The following is a 20036-nucleotide window of genomic DNA, read 5'->3' as shown; positions in this document are numbered from 1 at the left end:
GCATATTAGTAAAATAGGCCTTCCATAAGAAACGGCATCGTTACTTCTTACAAGTGCACGGGCTGTTGAAGCACCCCAGCTAGGGTGAAACGGACTACCTCTGTGGGAAGGCGGAACTCGAAGCCTCATATCAACACTGTTTCTGCCGACGAGTTACCTCCGAAGGGCATATACTGCGCTAGCGCGGCTCTTAAATGAAGGCTTGTGACAGAGCCCTGGAGCGGAGAGTACAGCGCTTACGGGGCGCCTTGTGTCCTCATGAGGAAGCGTCCTTTTTTGTTCCATGGCCCAAAAGGCAAAGCTGCTATTTGCAATTGATTGGGAAGCTCACCATTGCCAGCAAGATGGCAGAGGCTAAGTTTTGCGGGTTTTAGGGAATCGCTTAAGGCATTTGAGGTTTACAGACAAGCATGAGTACACAATCACGAAAAAGCAAAGAGCAGTGATTCATGCAAACAAATAAATAGAGGTAAGGTCCCTTCATTAAGTTTGGCAACACAAATTTTTGCGTGCCCTTTTGACTGGAGTGCTGGAGCCACTGCTGAGCGACAAGGCCGCCTAGAGGTGAATTTGCAGCTGTATCTAGAGCACGAAAGTTTCCTCGTTGCAAAGAGTCTGAAAGAAAAACTCCTTCTGAAGTTCAGTGCTAAACCGTTTCGCTTTTGAAGTCAGCACAGATAACAATGCGTGTAGTTCCTCACAATGTGCGTAAAGCAGCTATTCGTCTTTTCTAGACAGCCGTACTCACCCATACAAATAGTGTAAAGATTCGATTTTGTCTGCTTGCTGAGCATTCAGAGGAAAGCGGACTCGGCATCCGCTTGCACATTACTGCAGGAATTGGCTTAGTAATCCAGAGCGCTTCGTAGGTGCGAAGCACGCATGGCATCCATGCGAGGCAAGCATTCAAAACAAAGAATTACTTTTGTGGAGCATTACTATGCATTGTTACCGGGCCCCCTTGTGCGTAGAGCAGGGCTGAAGTTCACGGATTGCCCGCCATGGAAACCTAAGGACAGAGGGCGGCGGCAAAGGGTACCTTGGGCGCACGCCACTCCTGAAATATATTTCCGCTGAGTTTTGACTCGAGGTATATAGGAGATCGGCTTGTTTGTGTGCTCCCTTCGTGCCTTGTTCTCGAGTGGTCATGTCCCGTCAGGTTCCGCTAGACGAAAGACGATGCTGAATGGCTGGGAAACAACGCCTCCGTAGAGTTATAGGAAATGCAGCTCTAACAGTGGGGCATGTGGCAAACAAGGATCCACAAGGGAGGAAATACTGCAGGCGGTAGTGGGGTGTCGCCTCGTAGTGCTGTAGAGCCATGCTCCAGCTGACTGTCCACACGGAATAATGCGCACTGATGCTTTGCTTTCTTTCCTACTAAGAAAAGTGGCACTACAAAGAAGAACAAACAGCTGAAGGCCTGGAGCTTAGGGCCCAGGTAGTCTTTCAGTTGAGCTAGGTCCCTAAAGGCAGGTTGATCCGGCAGCCGGCCACAAGAGGGGCTCTTGTGTAGCTCTGGGCAACTATTGGGTCACAGTGTCTTCCATAGGCCTTCTAGACCTTATTTTCGTAGCTTTGACTAGAAGTTTTGGTTTTAGTTCTCTCTGGCTTCAGAAGAACAGGCGAAAGGCCTCACTGTAGGGACCGGCGCTCCGCGGTACCGAGCACGACTCTCGCGACCGCTGTCTCCTGCTGCTCTAGAGCATCGGGTGCATGCGGCCCTTGTTTACCTTGTACATTGGCGCTAGTGAAGCCTCATCTAGAACGAAGGACCTCCTGAGACGCCGCGCTGCACTGCTCAGGCGCTGCCCACTGTCTCGGCGCACCGCCAGCGTGCCCGGAAGTCGCCAATGTACTATTTGCATGACAACTATCCACATGCCTTCCTCAGCTGTTGAGCAAGCACTGCTTCAGGGGACTCACTAGTCACAGGAAGAGGCCCTCCAGTACCCCCCACCGGTCGCGTCCACCGCTCTTGACTCGAAGAGTAATCCTGGTGGAGTGCTGCAGTCGTTGGCCTGGGGCTTCGTGACGAATGGCAGCCCAAGAGGGCATAGCAGCGCCTCAATGTGGTGCTGCAACTGTGTTAGGCGCTAATGTCTTTTGATTGCTCCAGCACTGCTCCACAGTTAAGGATTTCGAGGCACAGCTCTGTTGGAGGGGGAACAACCTCAACACCCACTCAATCAGCACCAAAAGCAGTCTCTTGCATTTGGAAGCATCAATAGGTAGAGGAGTGGGCCTTTGCGGCTGTGAACGCACTCGTTTTCCGTCCGTTACCGCTGGTTGAGCATGTGCGAAGAGCCTGCCTACGAGAATGCTAGCCAACATCCTTGACCAGGTCATCAAGGCCTACGGCAAGGAGTTTCTTGGCGACTGGGATCCCATAAACAACTTCAGGTTTGCTGCTACCCAATGCCGCTGCCTGTAGCCTATTATTGCAGCACCCAGTGAAGGCGCGAGGTGTTGCAGCATTTCCCAAGCAAGAAAGCTCATGGCACTATAGCCCTTCTCCCATCGTTGGAGGGCCGTTTGTTTTACGAAGTGTATTTCATGCTTCTCTCCTCCCTCAGGATGGCACAGCTCTGAGGGTGTAAACCTCAAATAGGGGCCAGCCATCTGGGGGGAGCTGGAACAGTCCGTGAACAGGATTTGCCACTTTGTTCGCTGGTGGTTTTGGTTGCCTTAGGATTGACTCTCTGACAGACCCAGAGATACACCTGACGAATATTCCCTTCCCTCAACAGTTATTTCAGCTGGCAGAGATCCCCTTCGCTGTGGACTACTCGAATATTGCCAAAGTAAGCTGCATGTCCCACATTGTCCCAACACGAATGCCCCAAACACCTCAGTGCCTTCTTTCGGACAACTTGGGATGCTCTTCTACATACGGCATGCTCAGAACTAAGACAATGTAGAGGAGTGCCTATGAGCATTTTTTGCTGCGTCTCTATGCAGGTGCGGGCAAAGTTCTCGTGGCAGACATTTTTTGGAGCTCCAGGAACTTATCCTTTTGCCATTGAGGCGGACGATCTCGAGATACGGTAAGGTGTCGGCAAAGGAGACACTGCCAGCGGCGCTCATACTCCGTGGCGTTGCTTTTACTGCTGCTGCCGCTGCCCTTTACCTTCGCTGCTGGTGCATGGGGTGCTGGCCCAAGTTCTCTGCACGCGACACCGCGGCATGAGCCACGGGATTTTTCAGAGTGCCTTAATTCTTCCCCGTAGAAGGCTGGTGCTGTGTATTTGCACTGGAGCTTTGTGCTAGCCAGCCACATAACACAGGCTTGCAAGAAGCGCACACAGCTCGGCTTCGCTCGATCCCTGCCTAATAAAGGCCGTCTGACTGTGTTGCGTGCTCAGCATTCGGCTTTTATATCCGAGTGAATGGAACAGCGAGTTCTGGAGAGACAAAATTTTAAAGGCCAAGCTGAAACGCACTGTCTTATGGGAGAAATTCGCCTCTTTGCTCGGTTCGGCCCAAGGGGACAGGTCATCTGTGGCGCAGACTTTAGAGCCTAGGATTGTTAATTCGCTGGCCATCAAGGTCCGCAATATTCACGTACATATTGTTGACGACAATTTAGGGGCGACGCCGTGGGCATTTGAGGTAAGGCGTAGCGCCAGTAGAAGGCGAAGGGCTTTACTTCTTCAGGGCGCAAGCCTTCTGTCATTGACCGGCACTGTCCTGTCTGCCAGTTGTAGCGCAGGCCTGCCTAGTTTTTCAGCATGCTTGGCCTCCACTATCCGCTTGATGTGCTCGCCTATGTGTTTTTCTCGGAGGCTGGCTTCGACGTGCCCCTCTTTGCATCTACCACTCCGTCGTATCCTCACTTATTGGCAGCGCCCACTTCCTTTCGTGCTTGCCTTTGTTATTAATGCGATGCGCCCAATTAGGATATGTATATAGGCAAATCAGCCTTCGCTAATGCTTGACGATGTATTCTAAGAGCTTGCGCCATTAGGGCCTCTCCTCGGCACTCCGTGTGCGGTCGCGTGCTGCAGTGCCATGTCGATGAGTTTTGCATTGACTCTCCCAAGCGGGGCGATCCGCGCATCTCTGACATTGAGGCGACAGGTAGCCTGAAGGCCCTTTTTACTTACCTCACAGCCAGCGCGGGTTGTGCAGGCTCAACCTAGGAGTGCATTAACGCGTATCCGACCCCTCGAAAGGCCCTCTCCTTGTTCCTTTGCCTCCCTTCTGACGTATGGTCGGATCTTCTTTTAATCTGTTCGTGCACCTCCTGCGATATTGTGGTGCGTCGCTCCACGCAGGGCTGGAGCAGTGCCTCCTTATGGGACTCTGGATGCGTTTCGTGGGGCTGCATTTCTGGTATAGGGAGTTCAAGCGTCCTCAGCTCGAAGGCAAAGCTGGCGTTTCCGTCAATATCGACAAGGTGCCTTTCACACTGAGTGATATAGTTCAAAGCCTATCAACGCTCCTTGGCTTTATGGATATGCAGTTACCAATGCACTTCAACGCTCATTTTTTTGTGCACATTGAATCCTTTTACTTACACAGAGCAACGAGCTGTCCTTAAAAACAGGAGGGATGTTGAGTCGGTAAATGCTCCACCATTTCACGCAGAACGGGCTAATGTGCCATTTGACTGCACTGTCTCGCTTGGTGTACAGGCCCGACAGTTGCGTCGCCGCCTCCGGCGGAACCCCAAGGATGAGCAAGCTCAACGATTGCTCTCGGAGCTGTTGCAGAGAGATGAAGGCACAACAGCTGGTGGATCCCCTTCCGTTGGAGCTGGTGCACCCGGTGCAGCATCTGCTGGACCTGCTGCTGGGCCGCCCTCTGGGGTAGCGGAGGCACAGCAAGGAGCCTCAGAGCTCCTACCAGGCTTGCAACGCCTAAGGAGACAAGGAAGTCAACCTGTAGCAGGGGTCGACGCTGGGACCCTCACGAACATGCTGAGCAAAGAAATTCAGGAGACTCTTCACATCGAGGACCAGAGTGTTTCCATGTCTCTAGCATCGAGAGTCCTCCAGTGGGGCTGGTGGTGTGGTGCGTTTATCGTGGCCCCTTGAATGCCCCCACGCGTCTGTGTAATCTACCGCCTCACCCCTATACTCCCATATCAGTACGCTGCATTCGTCATTGAGGGCCCTTACTCGGGCTTTTGTGATGTTACCGATGTGATTACAGGCAACGGAGCGCGCCTACGTGCGTTTGGTAGCACCGAAGAAAAATTAACTCCTCTTGCCGCCGACAACCTGCTTAGCACAGGAGCAGCGGAGGGCAGTTCTACGTCTTCTATGAATTTACTGCCCGCGAACACAGTCAGCACCGAAACTGTTACTCAAAATCCGGCAGTAGCGGCTTCAAACGCAGTTGCATCAGCTGAAGCCGCAGCGGAGGCCGCAACCACGGCTAAAGCGGTGGCAGTCGCGGCCCTTCGCAGCTCAGAAAATGAAGGAGAATCGAGTGACACTAACACCGAAAACGAAGACGATCTCTTGTCAGGAGTGCGGGCGTCTAGAGCATTCAAAGTTGTCCCATCTCAGATAAAGGACCTCCTCGAAGAGAATACTCACGCATTTCGTGTAACTCCTAAGGCAGGAATTGAAAGTTAGTCGAATCCTGATCTGCGCACAATTATTATCGATTGTATTGTGCTTGGCACCGCTGATATTCTGCCTGTTGGGGACCAATCGACCATTGCTGGCACCTAACCTCTCCCAAATATCTTAATTGAAAACCTCAGATCCTTTCTTACGGAAAGCCTTCGATTTTGTGGGCGTTTAAGGCTTTTGACGTGGATTTTTTCTAGCTGGGTTTGGTTTGGCCCTGTGCTGCCGCAGTGCATATATTGTTCAAAAAATGGGAATTGCGCGCACTGGGGTCGAACCTAGCCGCCAATCGACAAAGCTGGAAAACAGTGGAGCTATCCTTTCTCAACCATAACGCAAGCCTTTATAGCCCCTTGCCAGCGGCTGATGGCTCAACAGAGCAGCAGAGCAATCACCAGGAGGCCTCTCCTCAGCAGGCGCGAGCACCACCTCCTCCGCTGTTTGACGGCAGTATGGACCACAAACCACTTCAACTCACTTTCACTTCTGCTGCCGTAGCAGCACTCTTCAACTTCATCAAGTTACTTGACGTGTGGTTCATATTTCTAAAGGGCTCGGGGAGGCTCACAAGGTCAGTGGCATCCTTCTACTCCAGTACCTCCGCTTCGTTAGTGTTACGAGTCCAAAAGCAGGTCTGTGCGCTCACGTGCTTGATAAAAGGACATGCTGCAAACCCTGCAATGGAGGCCTCATTATTATGTTGGCTCAGAGTTGTCGCGCGGGAAGAGGAGTGTGCAACCTATGTGGAAATGTGGAAGAGGCGGCTTACTGCTAAAGTGAGTGCTGGCGTCGGGTACCATAGCGGCTGCTTGGGACTATCGATTCCGCCTTGTGCTGTTACGCCTATCCGCCGTTTTGGAGTGAATGTCCTTCGGTTTTGGGGGTCTGAAGAGCAACACAGTACATGCGCTGTGGTGAGCGTGTCCCGTTTTGTGGTTCAGGCTGAGATGCGCGAGGTTGTCGATCGTTTTATTGATGATTTTGAATATTCCACTCCTCTTTATTTAATACTAAAGCTACGACAGGTTCGTCAGAGCCTACATTTTGCACTCCGACTAAACGTTCCTCAGCAACTCCCTCTTTTAGTGTCGATGCGTTGAAGTTGAGCCATGCCTTCACTGGTCATGCTACCGCGTGTGCCCGCAAAGCAACGGCTGGTTGGTCGACTTGTAGGCTGTCCGTGCAATAACACAGTTGGCGGTTTCGGAAACCTTTGGTTGTGTGGACGTGGCATGCAGTTGGCGGAGGATAATTTGACATGGCGGGACGGCGTGAGCGCTGCTGTCCTCCAGAAGCAGATTTTTGGACGGTTCACCGGATCCTGCTGTGGGCCGGACGCGGGAGGTAGCATGCAGTGGGCAACAGGCGAGACGGCAGAAACCGTTTTAGATGATGAAGGAGAAAACGAGTTCACAGATAAGGAGCGGCTCCTCCTAGAGGACATTGCATGCACTGTCGACGAGGCCTCAGGCGAACAGAGAGGGGGATTCGGTGGCAGGCGGTGGTTTTATATAGATGGCCTGCTCTCCGTAATAGCGCCAAACCTTTGCTTCCGCCTCTTGCCCCTTATACAACCAGGTATGCATGTAAACCCCCCACAACAATTTCAACAAAGGGACAAGCATTGGAACCAGCGGAAGACCCTTGGCCGTCAGGGCACTCTGGCACTGCTGGAACGCCTAGAGGCTCAGGACGCATGGGACAATCCGTCGACGACAGCACAGGCTGGTGACATCCCGCCTACAACGCTGATGTTCCGCGTCTGCACCGACTTCAAGTTCCGTCAAGAAAAAAGAAATGATTTTTTCAAATGCCACGACATTTTTATTGATTCTGTTTTCGTTGAAAAGGGCTTCGCCTCTCTGAAGGCAAGGCCGTGCTCCGAAGCGATATTATTGCGCTCATCTCATAATGCAAGCATACAGGTAATTACCATGGATTTACGCCGTGTGTGGAATGCGATTCCTCCTTTTTCCCCCTCACCTTTCTCGCCCCTTTGCATTGCCTTTTTCGAGCGCGGAGGTGGAAGTTGGGCATCTCTTATGTTTATTTCGCTCTTGAGAGTGCAAGCATCTTTCGAGAACAGTATCCCACCGGATATAGCTTCCATGTTGTACCATTCTGGCAAACCTTATAGACTGTACACGAGAGTGTGAGTTTGGCTTGCTGCAGACACCGTTCCCGGATCGTTTAATCTATGCCAGTTCTCTGGGCGAGCTGGGGTGCACCTCTTGCGTCTACTTGCCGGCGGATCCGCCGTCTCGCCTCGGTTGGGGTATTGGACCAGCACGTCCACCTCTACGCGGCCGCGCTGTCGAGATCCCTAGCGCTTTCATGAAGGTGGATGAGAGTAGTACGGAGTTCGATCTGAAAAGGAAAGACGAGCTGCTGAAATCCCCCCAGTACTACGACAGGGGTGTAGATAGGGGGGGAGCTGCTCTTGGGCGCGTGGCTCAACAGTCAGAGGAACAACAACTGGATAACAGTCTACGCAATGATTCAACACCGAGCCAGAAATCGCTGCCGCAGCGAATGAGACCATCGTTGGTTTATAACAACATCCACGCCTTTTTCGATAGGGCCAGGCACCTGGCAGATATTGTAAAGAAGGTCCCTCAACGAGCCATCGAAAGGGTCATGAGCCAACCGAAGCCGCGTGGCTCGATTGGTGGTGATAAGAGCCGCACCATTCTGATTAGCATCAGCAGCAAAATGGTGTGGGATGCGGAGTTGGGAGCCCCTCTAGAAAAGAAGAAGACATGGATCAATATCCCAGAAATTTGCGTATCAGCCCCCGAGCTCTTTCCGCTGGCTGAGGCGCTTCCGGTAAGCTTTTCGAATATACCCCTCAAAATCTGCAATAATGTATTCAGATGGTTCTATTTCGCTTGGTGGGGGTTGAGCAAATGCAAGCCCCCCTTTTTCCTGAAAGATTGCAGGTTGCATGCAGGGTCAAGAATCTCTGTAATTCCTGTGGTGTAACAATGCGTCCACCGCATCTATTCTGTGTGCGTGCGTGTGTGTGTGTGTGGCCGCTTACGCAGATGAGCTTTGCTACTTGGGACCTGTTCAGGGAGAAAGATTGTCTACTGCCGACTACCACAGAAGATGCCATGGGCCTTGCTCTGGGGTACTGCACCAACGTCGACAACACACTGCGGCTCACAGCCCCGAAAGCTACAGTGGTCAGTGTATCACCATCATTGGCAGTGTTATATGGATTCCGCCAAATAGTATAAATAGCTGCAGAAGCTCTTTGCCCCCTAGTCCACTCAGACAAGGTTCCTCTTTGAATGCCTCCTAAGCATCTCCTGCATGATAGAACATGGGTTTCTCTTGTCTGTTGCATTCAGATTTACCATTTGTCCTCCCTTGATTACTCTCGCGTACTGTCTCATCTGAGAAGAGACGTCCTTGCCGAGGCGCAGGAGTTGCAGCATCGGGCAGCGGCAGAGGCGGCCGCTAAGGCGGCTGCAGAATCAGCAGCTGCCGGTAATGGCCGTTTTGGATGGAATCCTTGGGAAAGTCAAGCTGCCCGTGGTGACAGCGAAGGCCGCACCAGCAGCAGCCCTTCGGAGACTAGCACTATCAAACGTGGCTGGGACGGGGACTGGGCAGAGCGCTCATTAGCAGCTGCGGCAGCGGGTAGGCCCCTTGCTTTTCTTGGTGAGCGGGCCGCGGATGCTTGGAAAGAGTTCGAGGCGCATAAATACATGTTTTCAAGGAATTCCTCATCTGTCCCGTCGCTTGCAGATCCTCACTCAGAGGTTCTTTCCTTCTCAGATTCCTTCGTTTCACCTTCCCCCAGCGACACTGGGGTGTGCAGTCCTTCTGCAAAAGCAGCACCGCGGCATGCCGCTCAAAATGGCCAGCTTGGCGGTTCAGAACGCATTGATGACGACTCAGATGCGGATACATTCATCGAAGATTATTTGTGGGCCCACAAATCTTCTTGTGCTTTGAAGGATCGGCTTCTGTCGGATGTACACTATGAACCGGTCGAGGCTCACGGCTTCGCCTCGTCGTGCTGTGGACTCAAAGCGTCTGCAACGACTCTCCGATTAAATCGGACTGTTAAAAGTCGGGACCGTTCCGTTGTCTGGGAAACGCTAAATGTGTCTCTCGACGCACTAGAAGCAGCAGTGATGGCTCAATCCCCGAACACCAACGGCACATCAAGCCTCACTACGGACTGCACGGTGCTCTCCGTATTTGATGTGAATGTGAGTCTCGAACTTTCTGTACGTGCCTTATCTGCCTCGTTCGGGCTTTTCCCTAGATCGACTTATGCCGTAACACATTCAACATGCCCCCATCCATGGTTTGCCCTTGTCAGCTTTTGTTTGCATGTGTAAATGCACCACACCTGTGTATGCGTGTGTGTGCATGTGCCTATGCCTGTTTGTGTATGTACGGCACAACCTCCGTCTACAGGTGGGGACGACAAAGGCACCTCAGCAAAAAGTGGACGTGAAGGTGGGTCGGGTGAACTTGGGTGTATGCACTCAACTTATCTCTCTGGCTGCATGCATACAATTCCTCAATCCTATTTCATTCCCCTACACCGACGCGCTTCGAGATCCTAAGACGCTGCTCTTGAAACTAGCACAAATCGGATCTCTGCAACGCAAAAGTGCTTCCACGAAGTCACCAAAAGCTAGGTCAACCGAGAACCAACACCAGCAGCCACGGATTTCCCCCCCAGTTCAAGGGACTCCCAGGAAGGGAATGTTCCCAAGCAGCACTGGGGATGCGTTGAGGGGAACAGTAGCAGTTCCAGCAGGCACGACCACTCATGATGGCGATGAAGACAGGAAATGTTCAGGCTCCTTGCCATCCAAAGACCCCGGAGGTCCTACGTCCCAAGAAACTTCACAGAGAGCACCAGACGCTTTCTTGCCAGTACCCACCAGTGGGCCATGGTCAGAATGCGGTGAGCAATGCATAAACATAGGCATAACCTCCACTTTACTTTTTCTACCCATGTCACGGCATACCTTTTCGTTGTGAAGCCAGCACTCTGAGTATTGGCCGATCTCAGATCTTCCCGACGTTCAGGGGTGGCTAATAATTTTTAGCACGATTTGCTTGTGCGGTCGAGTTTTCTTTGTCCATTGGCGTGCAGAAGCCCATCGTCTTAATTGGTTTTTTAGTGATACAGAGATGGTTAAAAGGTTCACGAGTGATATTTCTCCTTTAAAGTTCCTTGGGCCTGGACAGGAAAACAAGGAATCATATCAGCGGTGGAGGGTCGCTCAGCGTCGGCTAGCAAGTGGTAAAAGTGTGCCCTCCGGGATCTTTCCAGATGGGTTTGGTACGGATGGGGCTGATGCGCTCGGCAGGACTGGAACAGACACCGCGCTAACCCCGCTGCAGATCTCCGCCAGGGTGGGATGTCTGTGTGTTGGCATGTACACGCAACAGCAGTATCTGGCGGTGCTGCTGAGGATCTATGAGGCCCGCGTGTCTCTGAGGAAGAAGCGGAAAGATATTCGCATGAAGGCCAAAGTTGGAGAGTTTTTCATTGAACATTCAAAAGCCCAAGGCACGCATAGGCGCAGTATCGTGCTGTGTAAGAAAGTGGTTCATATAGGAGTTCAGTGCAGACGCTGGGGCTCGTCGGCCGGCCGTGCGCTCCCGTCCTCCCCAGTACCCTATTCTGCAGAAAGTGATCCTGCCGCTCTTGTTCGCTCCGAGATGAGGGAATGGTCAGGCAGCAACCAGCCCACACCTAGGAGTACATCCTCGCAGACTGGTAGGCAGTCTTCTCAGTGTCCAGCAATTCAAGTGCCCGAAGCGGGGACAAGCTCGAACAGGAGGCATTCAACTGCCGTGCCTGGGATTCGCGTCGAGCGCTGCAGGGCGAGTAGCCCTGGAGCAAGAAGTACTGGGGATGTCGCGGGAAAGAGGGTTCTTTCCAGCCCTTATGGGGTCTCTGGTGCATCAGATAATGGCCACTTATTCAACCCATTGCAGCAGCAATTGCTGCTATATAAGAAACAGCAGCAAGAGCAAGAGCTGAAGAGGCAGGCTGGGAGGCGGGCAAGAATAGTTGACGAGGCCACACCTAGGAATGGCGCAGTCTTGTGTGAGGAGCGAGTTCATGCATCCCAGCCCCTCGACAGCCTGGGCGTGGAGAGCGATCAAAGGCAGATCCATAGGAAGAGTAGCTGGGGGACAGCCTCAGATGACAATGACGAAGCGCAGCAAAATGAAAAGAATACAGGAGATAGTTCGTTCCCGTCTTCCCTGGAATCAGAGGAGGAAATGCCCTCCCCCCTGGTAACCCTTCGTCACTGCATACACGGCCGTGCCCGTTCAGGCACAGAGAACGGGCCTAATTATCCATCAGATGATGCTACAAAGTCGCGGGAGAAGCGCAGTCTTTCAGGATTCCTGCGTCATGCACGAAGTCGTACGAATGCCACAGGGCAGCCACTAGATCAAAACCAGCACCACCACTTTGGGTGGAAGTGGCAGTGGAGGGGTGGTAATGCTGAGGACAGCCATGTGGACGATGCCATCCATGACACCAAAGAGAGTTCCCTGTCTAAAGGCTCTTCTAGTGAGCCCGAGAGGTCGTATGGAGGAATGATGGCATCGGGGGAGGATGGGTGCTGGTCATCCGACGTGGTGGGAGACTGGACCTTGGGAGATGACAGAAAGGGAGACCTCACTCACCCACCAGTGGAGTCACAATCCCACATCGGGCACGACTGCTGCTTTGGCATTTTAGGAACCCCGCCTCTCAATCTGTTGCTATTCGAGGACAAGGCTGGACAAAGACGGGAGGGCAGGAAGAAAACCGGGAAGGAGGATCTCCTGTCGAAGCGGAAGGACAGCAGCAGCATCAAGAGAGATCAGATGTTTTTGTCTCTCCGCCTTCAACCAGAGTCAAAGAACACCGAAGCCCAGATATGTCTACAGTCCGTGCATGCGTTTCCAACTGCCAATCTTCTCTGCTGCTTAACAGACGCAGCTTTATGCTTGAACAATTCTTGGAACGAGGAGTCAATACGTTCGCGGTGCCTCCTTGCGTGCTTGTTGGGAGATGTTCGATCCCAGAGGGCAGCGCGCGTAGCAGGCCTTAATCTTCACGCCGCTACGGAGATCGACAAAAAGCGCCCCATCAAGAGGCAGTTTACGCTAACGCGCCGCGCACAGCAACAGCATCGAGCCGACATGTATAGTAGCAGGGGTTCTGAAGGTAGCGGCGACACGAGCACTTACAGCAGCAACTCAGTGCCCCCCGGTGGCCTCTCACGTGGAAATATGAACTTTAGAAAGCAAGCCAAGACTACATTCAGTCGCTGGGGACCCCCCGAAGGTTTCTCAGACGACGGTAGTAGCTTGCTAGGACCTTTAGCAGCTGATGGACCGCGACGAATTTCCCGAAGCCTTTCCGGGGGGGGAAGGCGAAAGAGGAGCTTAAGGGGGTCCTCCTCAAAGGATAAGATGCACGGCCCTGGTGCGTCACCCCATTGCAGCCCATCTAAAGCTCCCAGTGGCACTGATGCCGCAGGGGAATGTCGGAGTGGGAATGCAGGTGTCTCTAGTGCGCCGCAGCAAGCGCCGGCCTCTCCAAGAACATCGCCAAAGACACAATCTGAAACTCAGAATCCCAAGGGCGTTTCAGTGACGATAGACTTAATGCTTAAAGACGTAACGTGCAATTTGCTTATTGATGATGCCAACGGTCCCTTCGCAGCTGAAGATGCAGAGTCATCCGAGGCCCCCTGCGCAGACTGCACTGCTCACGCGGATGTGGCACCAGTTTTCGACACATCGGGTAATGATATTGGAGAGCAAACATATGTAACACAGCAACATGAGGAGAAGCGGGCAGCTATGAAGCGCAGGCGACGGCAGAGCCAAGTGCTGTTCAGTAGCGGCGTGAGCACACATAGTAGCATCAGCAATGGGGATACAAGCAGCACGGCTAGCAGTGTCTCTACAGACGTTCCCACTGGGGGGGACGCAGGTCTAGCGTTTCCTCCGTTTCCTGTATTATTTTCTCCAGATCTCTGTGTCCCCCGAAGCATGGCAGCCCAGTGTGGAGGGCTGCGTTTCGACTCTTCTTTGAGCCGGGTAGTTGTTGCGGATGCCCAAGCCATAGGAGTTCGACTTGATGCGGCCCTAAGGGTCATGTACACCAGCGTGCCGACAGGCAGTAGCACCAGCGGAAAGCACGAGGAGCTCAAGGATGCTTTGCAGGTGGGCCTTTGGCGATTGGAGGCTACGCTCTTGAGGAATTGTACCTGGGCGTTTGCCAGCGCGGTCTTTTTCGACCTTAATTTTAAGGCTGAATGCCTTCGCCTGATTCCCGCAAAAAAGCGACGAACTGTCGCGGGAACGACAAAGGCTCTGTCGAAAGGCAGTTCTTCGGGAAGGGTCGAAGTGGATACCGATGTGCTGCCCAATCGTTTCGCGCACTTGAAAACTGTGGAGGAAGGAAATTCGGAGGAGGAGGGTGACACACCCGGGGCCTTGCATCGCAGCGTCTGGTTAGCCGACGATACGGGAGATCGCCCTCAGAGCGGCGAACGTAAGCTACGGAGATCTCGTAAGTCTCTTTACACAACTCCTTGGGAGCATAAACCCGACACTGAATGGCCGGAGGGATACGCCAGTGCGGAAGGATCTGTGACCGGATCCAATGACAGGAAGATCAGGGCGTCCTACCCGGGTCTCGCAGAAGGTAGAATAACCGGTTCTACAGGGCAAGGAACTTCGAGAAGGACGGAAAGTGCCGTTGAAGTCGAACGCCTTAAGAGACAGTTTTCGTCTGCTGCACCCCGCCGCTTGCCCAGCAGTGGGAGTTCATCCTTTTTCCGTCGGGTTTTTGGGTCGCGCAATGCAAATAATGCCGCAGTGGTATCGGAAAGCCCAGCTGGGAGTAGCGGTCAGTTCGATCCGCGTTCGTGGCGAGGGCGTCACTTGAAGCGGACAGGAGGGGGTAATGCAGGCCGTTATACTGAGCGCCAAGGGGCGGTGTCAGACATGAAAAACTACACTGATCCGGAAACACGCCACGCAGAGAGCCCACGCACTGCAGGAGCTACAAGGAAGCGGCGGCCTCCAGAGGTGGCTGCCCCAACGCGTAAGGTATCCCCGCCTGTTCGCAAGCTTGGTAGCAGCATAGCGTGGCCACGAAACCTTTTAAAGCCGCGCCGGACTCTTTCTACACTGAACAGCGCTAATTCTGGTCTACTGGAGCTCGTGTCAAGCACCCCAAGTGGACGAGGTGCCTTGAGGTATTATCCTTTCGAGAGCGATGTAGCAACCGCCTATGCCAGTACTCAGTCGCCTTTCGCGCGTCATGCCAACATGCCTGGAAGATCACGACTGCGACAGAGCGGGAACGTAGAGCGCTCTGGTACCGGCAGGCAAGGCATGCGGGCTTCCAGTGCTACGCCCAGGTATGTGCTTCGCTCTCTTTATAAGTATTTGCTGGGTACCGCAACTGCGTGAACTGAGATTCTGGTGGTGCACTCCGTAGAGGCCCCTTCATTTCGCTGGGTATAGAAAAGTAAGGGGCCCTTCGGGCCCGTGAGCCAGGTTTTTGCTGCGCCTCTTTAAGCCTTTGCTTCCCTGTGGGTGTGCCGTTATGGATTCAGCATGGAGGGTATTGTGCCCATGGGATCTGCATTTGACCAAATGCAGCGCGTTGTGGGACAGACTACCGAGGTGAGAGCAAGAGCTTCAGTGCCGCGTACAGCAAAACCAACCGCCACACGTGCCAAGCGGGAGGAGCGGCGCGTTGTGGAAATTCCTGCCAAGGAATGTGAAGAAGAGCGAGAGCTCCTTACATGCACAGCAATTGATTTGGAGGTCAAGCGCGTCGCCATCTGGAGTGCAGTCTATTTACAAGACAACAAGGCTGCTGCAAATCCATGCAGGGCAGCCGGAGCCGTAGCAGCGCTTGCCGCTATGCAGTCGAGACAGAATAAACAGAAGCACCGCAGCGGCTGTGCCACAGCGCCTTCGGCCGCCGCAACATCCACTGCTGGAAATGCGGATAATCAGGAAGCAGAGAGTGCTGCCAGCGGAAGCTCGAAGAGTCATTTGGCGGCATATGTGCCGGTAGGTCGCCGAATGCATACAGCTGTTGGAGCGCAAAGAGGTTCTCCCACAGTTGCTCAGGTGGCCGCCATTGACAAATCCAGGATCGCCGGCAGCGGACTTCCCGTGGTAGACGCTTCGCGAATATCAACGTCATGTAAATCCGCAGGCCGGGGCACGAGCAGGCATACAGTCAGCAGGGTAGTGGAAGAAGTGCAACAGCTTACGTTTCTGTTAAGGGAAGTGTGGACAGAAGATTGGCTGTCTGTTTCTCTTCCTTCTCCTCCTCCCTTTGGCACGTACTTCCGGGCACAAGAGGGGCGCATCCTCTTGATCCCAGTGCTGCTTCAATCATCGACGAATAAAGAGAGAACTCTTCTACAGCGAAGGCTCCAAGAGGCAAAGGCTGAAGCCGAATCAATGGTCATAGCTCGTAAGGGCAGGCGCTCTACAAGTAAGATTAGACAGGATGAGGACAAACGTGGAAGTGCAAGGTTGCGCACTAAGCTACCAGAATCAGTCAACGCAACCAATTGATAACGACGAGTGCACGCACCATCTGTTTTTGGATTTTCATGATTCTGTGATCCTCTAGAGGCACCGAGTTCCACTTCTGAGTACTGGAATTCCTTAGGGTGGCTGTGTCTCTCATGTGTGCTTATGTTCAGACGAGAGGCACGAAGCCTCTATCGTTCCCGACAGAGCTGCGATGAGGACATTGCAAGGCATGAACGCACGAACCACACCAGCAGCACAGGCAGCACTTGCTGGAGCTGCACTCAAACTCAACACACAAGAAGACGAAAAGCAGGACGAAAAGAAGACCGCTGCTTCTGAGAGACTGCGAGGGGCTGCAAATATCTCGCCTCATATATCCTTGATGTATAGACTCCTGGATCATTCCAATACACCATGCCGAGACATGCGAGCACCCTTGAAGTACCAAGCTCCTGATGGCTGTCGACCTGGCACAAAAATTGTCTGCAGAGGAGATATATGCCCCACATTTTGCTGTTGCTCTCCATTCCTTGTAAGGCAGCCTACTATTATTTTGGAGTCACATTCTCTGAAATCTCATGGGCAGACAGAGACACAGGCTTCTTGGCAACTCTTTTGTCATCGACTATAGGATAGTGATTATCAAAGATATGTAGCTAAGAATCATCTCAGAGAAAGTAGCATAGAACCTTTAGCCCGTGGGTTCTTTGGGTGTTCGTACAGGTGGATTGCTTCACTCAGCTATTTGGAAAGGATGGAGAAATGACTGCAGTGCTTTCACGTCTATCGATGGGTCTGCGAGCCATCCGCATGGGCATGCAGCAACAAGAGCACAAAGCAGCAGAGGCGGCTCGAGCAGCAGTTCAATGTCTGCCAACTTTGGCGAATTCGTCCGAGTTGGCTGTAGCAGCGCCTTCACCGCCTTCGAACCCAGGACGTTCGCTCTTACCTCCCCAGCACGAGGAACCTGACACTGGTGCGTCTGGGGCGCCAACCCGCCCAGCCGTAGGACTGTCCATTGGAGACGATACAGCAGCAGTTGAAGGCTCAGAGGAGGCAGCTCTCAAAGTTGACACCCGGTTGTGGGGCGCTCTCCCTGGTTCCCTGTTGCAGCTATCTTTGGCCTTGCGGACTGCGTTGGAACGGCTCACACATGATTCGTTTGTGTCTCTCTGCATTCATTCTCTGCAACTAACACTTCCATCCCCTTGTCAGCTTCTCAACCTTCCTGCCATTCCTGCCACCAAGCGACTACTCCCGATCACTGCTGTCCGGCCGAATCTGAGTTCAGAGGCATTCTATTTCCTTTGTTGTCTTTCTGCTGCTCCAATATCGCCATGCATTGCTCTTGATCTTATCATCACCGTGAGGGGCGTAAGAAAATCCTCACATCCCATTTCTCCCTCCGAGCAACAACAGCTGCGGTGGTATGCTAACAACCCAGCCGGTGGAGAAGAGGCCATTGGGTCTGTGATTCTTCCAAACCGCGCAACGCCGAGGCAGCGAGACGTGAAAAGGGGAAAGCCGTTCCCCCTTTCAGCACTGCAGTTTCCAGGAACCCAGGCGTCTCCTTCAGCGGCATCGGCAGCTGCAATGGCGGCACCTGCTACAACAGCAGCGTTTGAACGGCTTGCAGCTGCAGAAGTGCAGCAAGGACCTTCTCGCGGCTCTGTAAAAGCAACAGCACCAGTTCTGAGGCTGCAATTGCTCAAGCGGCCACGTCTACGTGACGCAGCGATCCCATCTGCTCAGGAAGTGGCTCAAAGCAGCTCTCCCCGTATTGTACTTTCTCAAGGTGGAGACCCACGACTAGATAGCCCGTTTGGCGAGGCTGAGAACTCCAGTGCACAGCAGATCTACACGCCATCCAAGGAGAAGCAACCCAAACAAGCGGATTGCGTGTTGGAGGTTCTTCTCAAGGATCTGGAGGTGACATTTGTTGCCGAAGAGCGGCCTCCGGAACTGCTCGTGCAACAGCAGCGCTTAACACACGGGCTGGCATCTCGCTCAGTTTTTGGATCAGCAGTGTATGGAGGGAAGGTGGTTCAGGAAGCTGATGCAAATGGAGGGGTGGTAGGCCAAGCAGAGAAAGCAGAACCCGTAATTGAGCCTTTCCGCCTGGTTTTATTTCTACGTGACTGCATTGTCAGAGGAGAGGACGGCGTCAGGCTGCTTCAAAATGCTTCCGTCCTTCCTAAACTTTTCTCTGGGGCCTTCGCCACGAGCGCACAGGCATTGGGAGGATCCCACACCCCTCAGGGCGCCGCATCTGTAAATACAACTGGGACTCAAGCCTCGGGTTTATCCGGCGTAGCATCAACTCGGCGTTCTGTGCACAAGACCAGGTTGCCTGTACCGCAGGTGCTGATGTCGGATACTGCAGTACAAGACCCTTTGCTGCAGGGGTTATTGTGGATATCTGACGAAAAAGCTTTTGTCTCCGGGGAGTTATCCCACATGAGGATACAACTATGTGCCCTTCAAGGAGCTACAGTGTATTCTTGGGCCACCAGCTTGTTCGGAGCTTTACAGCAGTTGAAACATTTCAGCTTGCAGTTTCCTGCCATTAGCTTTGGATGCTGCTACTCTACTGCCTCATGGCTCTCCCCTGTTGGTGTCAGCACCCATCAACTTTTAAGGGTCGCCCAGCTGCAATCTCAGAGTTCTTTGCCTGCGGTTCCGGATCAGCTACGGCAGCCTCGTGCGGCAACCCAGGACGAACAAGCTGTCCACAGGTCTTTGCTGCTGCAACGGAGAGGCCTTGGCATACTGTGTCTCCTCTATCCCGCCCTTCCTCCTCCATCCCTTGCACCAGAAGATTGGCACAGCTACCTCCCTCTGCAGCTGCCTGAGATGCCTACACCGATGTCCATACAACAGGTGCTACAAGTGATCGAGGCCGAGGCTGCAGCAAGAGAAGTAGCTGAATCAAGCACTGCGGCGGTGGACACTGCAGTCCCTCTTTCTCCTTGGAGGTTAGAAACGACCGATCTCTTTCAGCACCACGTGGATTTGAAAGCGAGCAACCATCCACCGCCGGTGCGCTGATACGTTTTCCTATGTGTTGATTAGAGGCACTTTTAAAAACTGGTGGATATCTTAGATGGCTCAGCATAGCTCTACAGCAGTACTGGCTTTGGTCTGTTACAATCTTAAGACTACTAGCCAGGTCGGGTGCGAACAGGCGATGTTTGGCTCGGTTCAGTGTGCTCCTGTGGTCGTCCAGTAGATTCTTGCTGCCTCTGCGTGTGTGCCCTGCAGATAAAAGGCACTCACGGATACGGAGACTCCTCGCCGGTCTCTGAGCCTTTCCAAGGGGCACATTCAGCTGATGCGTCATCTACGCAAATGCCTTTCGGGAAGTCATCTCCACAGGGCGAGCTTAGGAGCTCCATTCGTCTTGGTCCCATGCCGGCTCCGCAGGGTCCTCGGCGGCACTCAACCAGCGATGCGCACTCTTTTTCGTCCCCTGAAGGAGCTCAATGTTCCCCAGACGATGCAGAAGGAGATAAAACTTTAACAAGCGTTAGGAAGCCACAAGGCTTTTGGAGTCGTATTTTATGTAAGATACAGACGGTCTTCCCAGGATTTTCAGTAGAACCCCAAACCCCTATGCTCGACATACTGTTTGGTTTCCTCCTTGCAAACGGTTCACCATTATTTGCAAAAGCTGCTTGCAGTGGGGGCCTTTTATGTCTGTCTTTTAATTTTAGGCTGTTTCTGGTGCCGACGGCGGAAGGCGGAGCGGTCCGCTCCCGAATCTATTCCCTCGCAAGGAAGCCCTCTGACTGCCAAGGGCCGTGTTAGCAGGATCCTGAGATCTGTGGGATCTACAATCTCCGGAACGTCATCTATCAGCGCTACGCCAGTAGAAAGCAAATTGCGGGCTGCCCA

The 20036-nt window shown here is 53.1% G+C and overlaps 1 protein-coding gene across 1 annotated transcript in view; it reads left to right on the top strand.

Annotated features, from left to right (window-relative positions):
* The first annotated feature begins 2320 nt into the window (after positions 1–2320).
* LOC34620265 overlaps positions 2321–20036 on the top strand; it is a 30604-nt gene continuing 12888 nt past the window's right edge. The window contains exons 1-22 of the mRNA XM_026336540.1: positions 2321–2403; positions 2693–2804; positions 2962–3047; positions 3366–3612; positions 4008–4080; positions 4278–4399; positions 4638–5016; positions 5158–5580; positions 5814–6153; positions 6292–6358; positions 6524–6607; positions 6821–7507; positions 7755–8408; positions 8627–8767; positions 8936–9805; positions 10017–10515; positions 10708–11492; positions 11613–15005; positions 15207–16098; positions 16313–16674; positions 16866–19185; positions 19411–19704. Of these exons, the coding sequence (XP_026192325.1) occupies positions 2321–2403; positions 2693–2804; positions 2962–3047; positions 3366–3612; positions 4008–4080; positions 4278–4399; positions 4638–5016; positions 5158–5580; positions 5814–6153; positions 6292–6358; positions 6524–6607; positions 6821–7507; positions 7755–8408; positions 8627–8767; positions 8936–9805; positions 10017–10515; positions 10708–11492; positions 11613–15005; positions 15207–16098; positions 16313–16674; positions 16866–19185; positions 19411–19704 (12913 nt within the window). The remainder of the gene's footprint in view (positions 2404–2692; positions 2805–2961; positions 3048–3365; positions 3613–4007; positions 4081–4277; positions 4400–4637; positions 5017–5157; positions 5581–5813; positions 6154–6291; positions 6359–6523; positions 6608–6820; positions 7508–7754; positions 8409–8626; positions 8768–8935; positions 9806–10016; positions 10516–10707; positions 11493–11612; positions 15006–15206; positions 16099–16312; positions 16675–16865; positions 19186–19410; positions 19705–20036) is intronic.

Source organism: Cyclospora cayetanensis, unplaced genomic scaffold (assembly GCF_002999335.1).
Source record: "Cyclospora cayetanensis isolate NF1_C8 unplaced genomic scaffold, CcayRef3 CcayRef3_contig_132, whole genome shotgun sequence".
Lineage (NCBI taxonomy): Eukaryota > Apicomplexa > Conoidasida > Eucoccidiorida > Eimeriidae > Cyclospora > Cyclospora cayetanensis.
The sequence above is the reverse complement of the archived record's forward strand: the minus strand, read 5'-3'. Positions and strand labels throughout refer to the sequence as shown.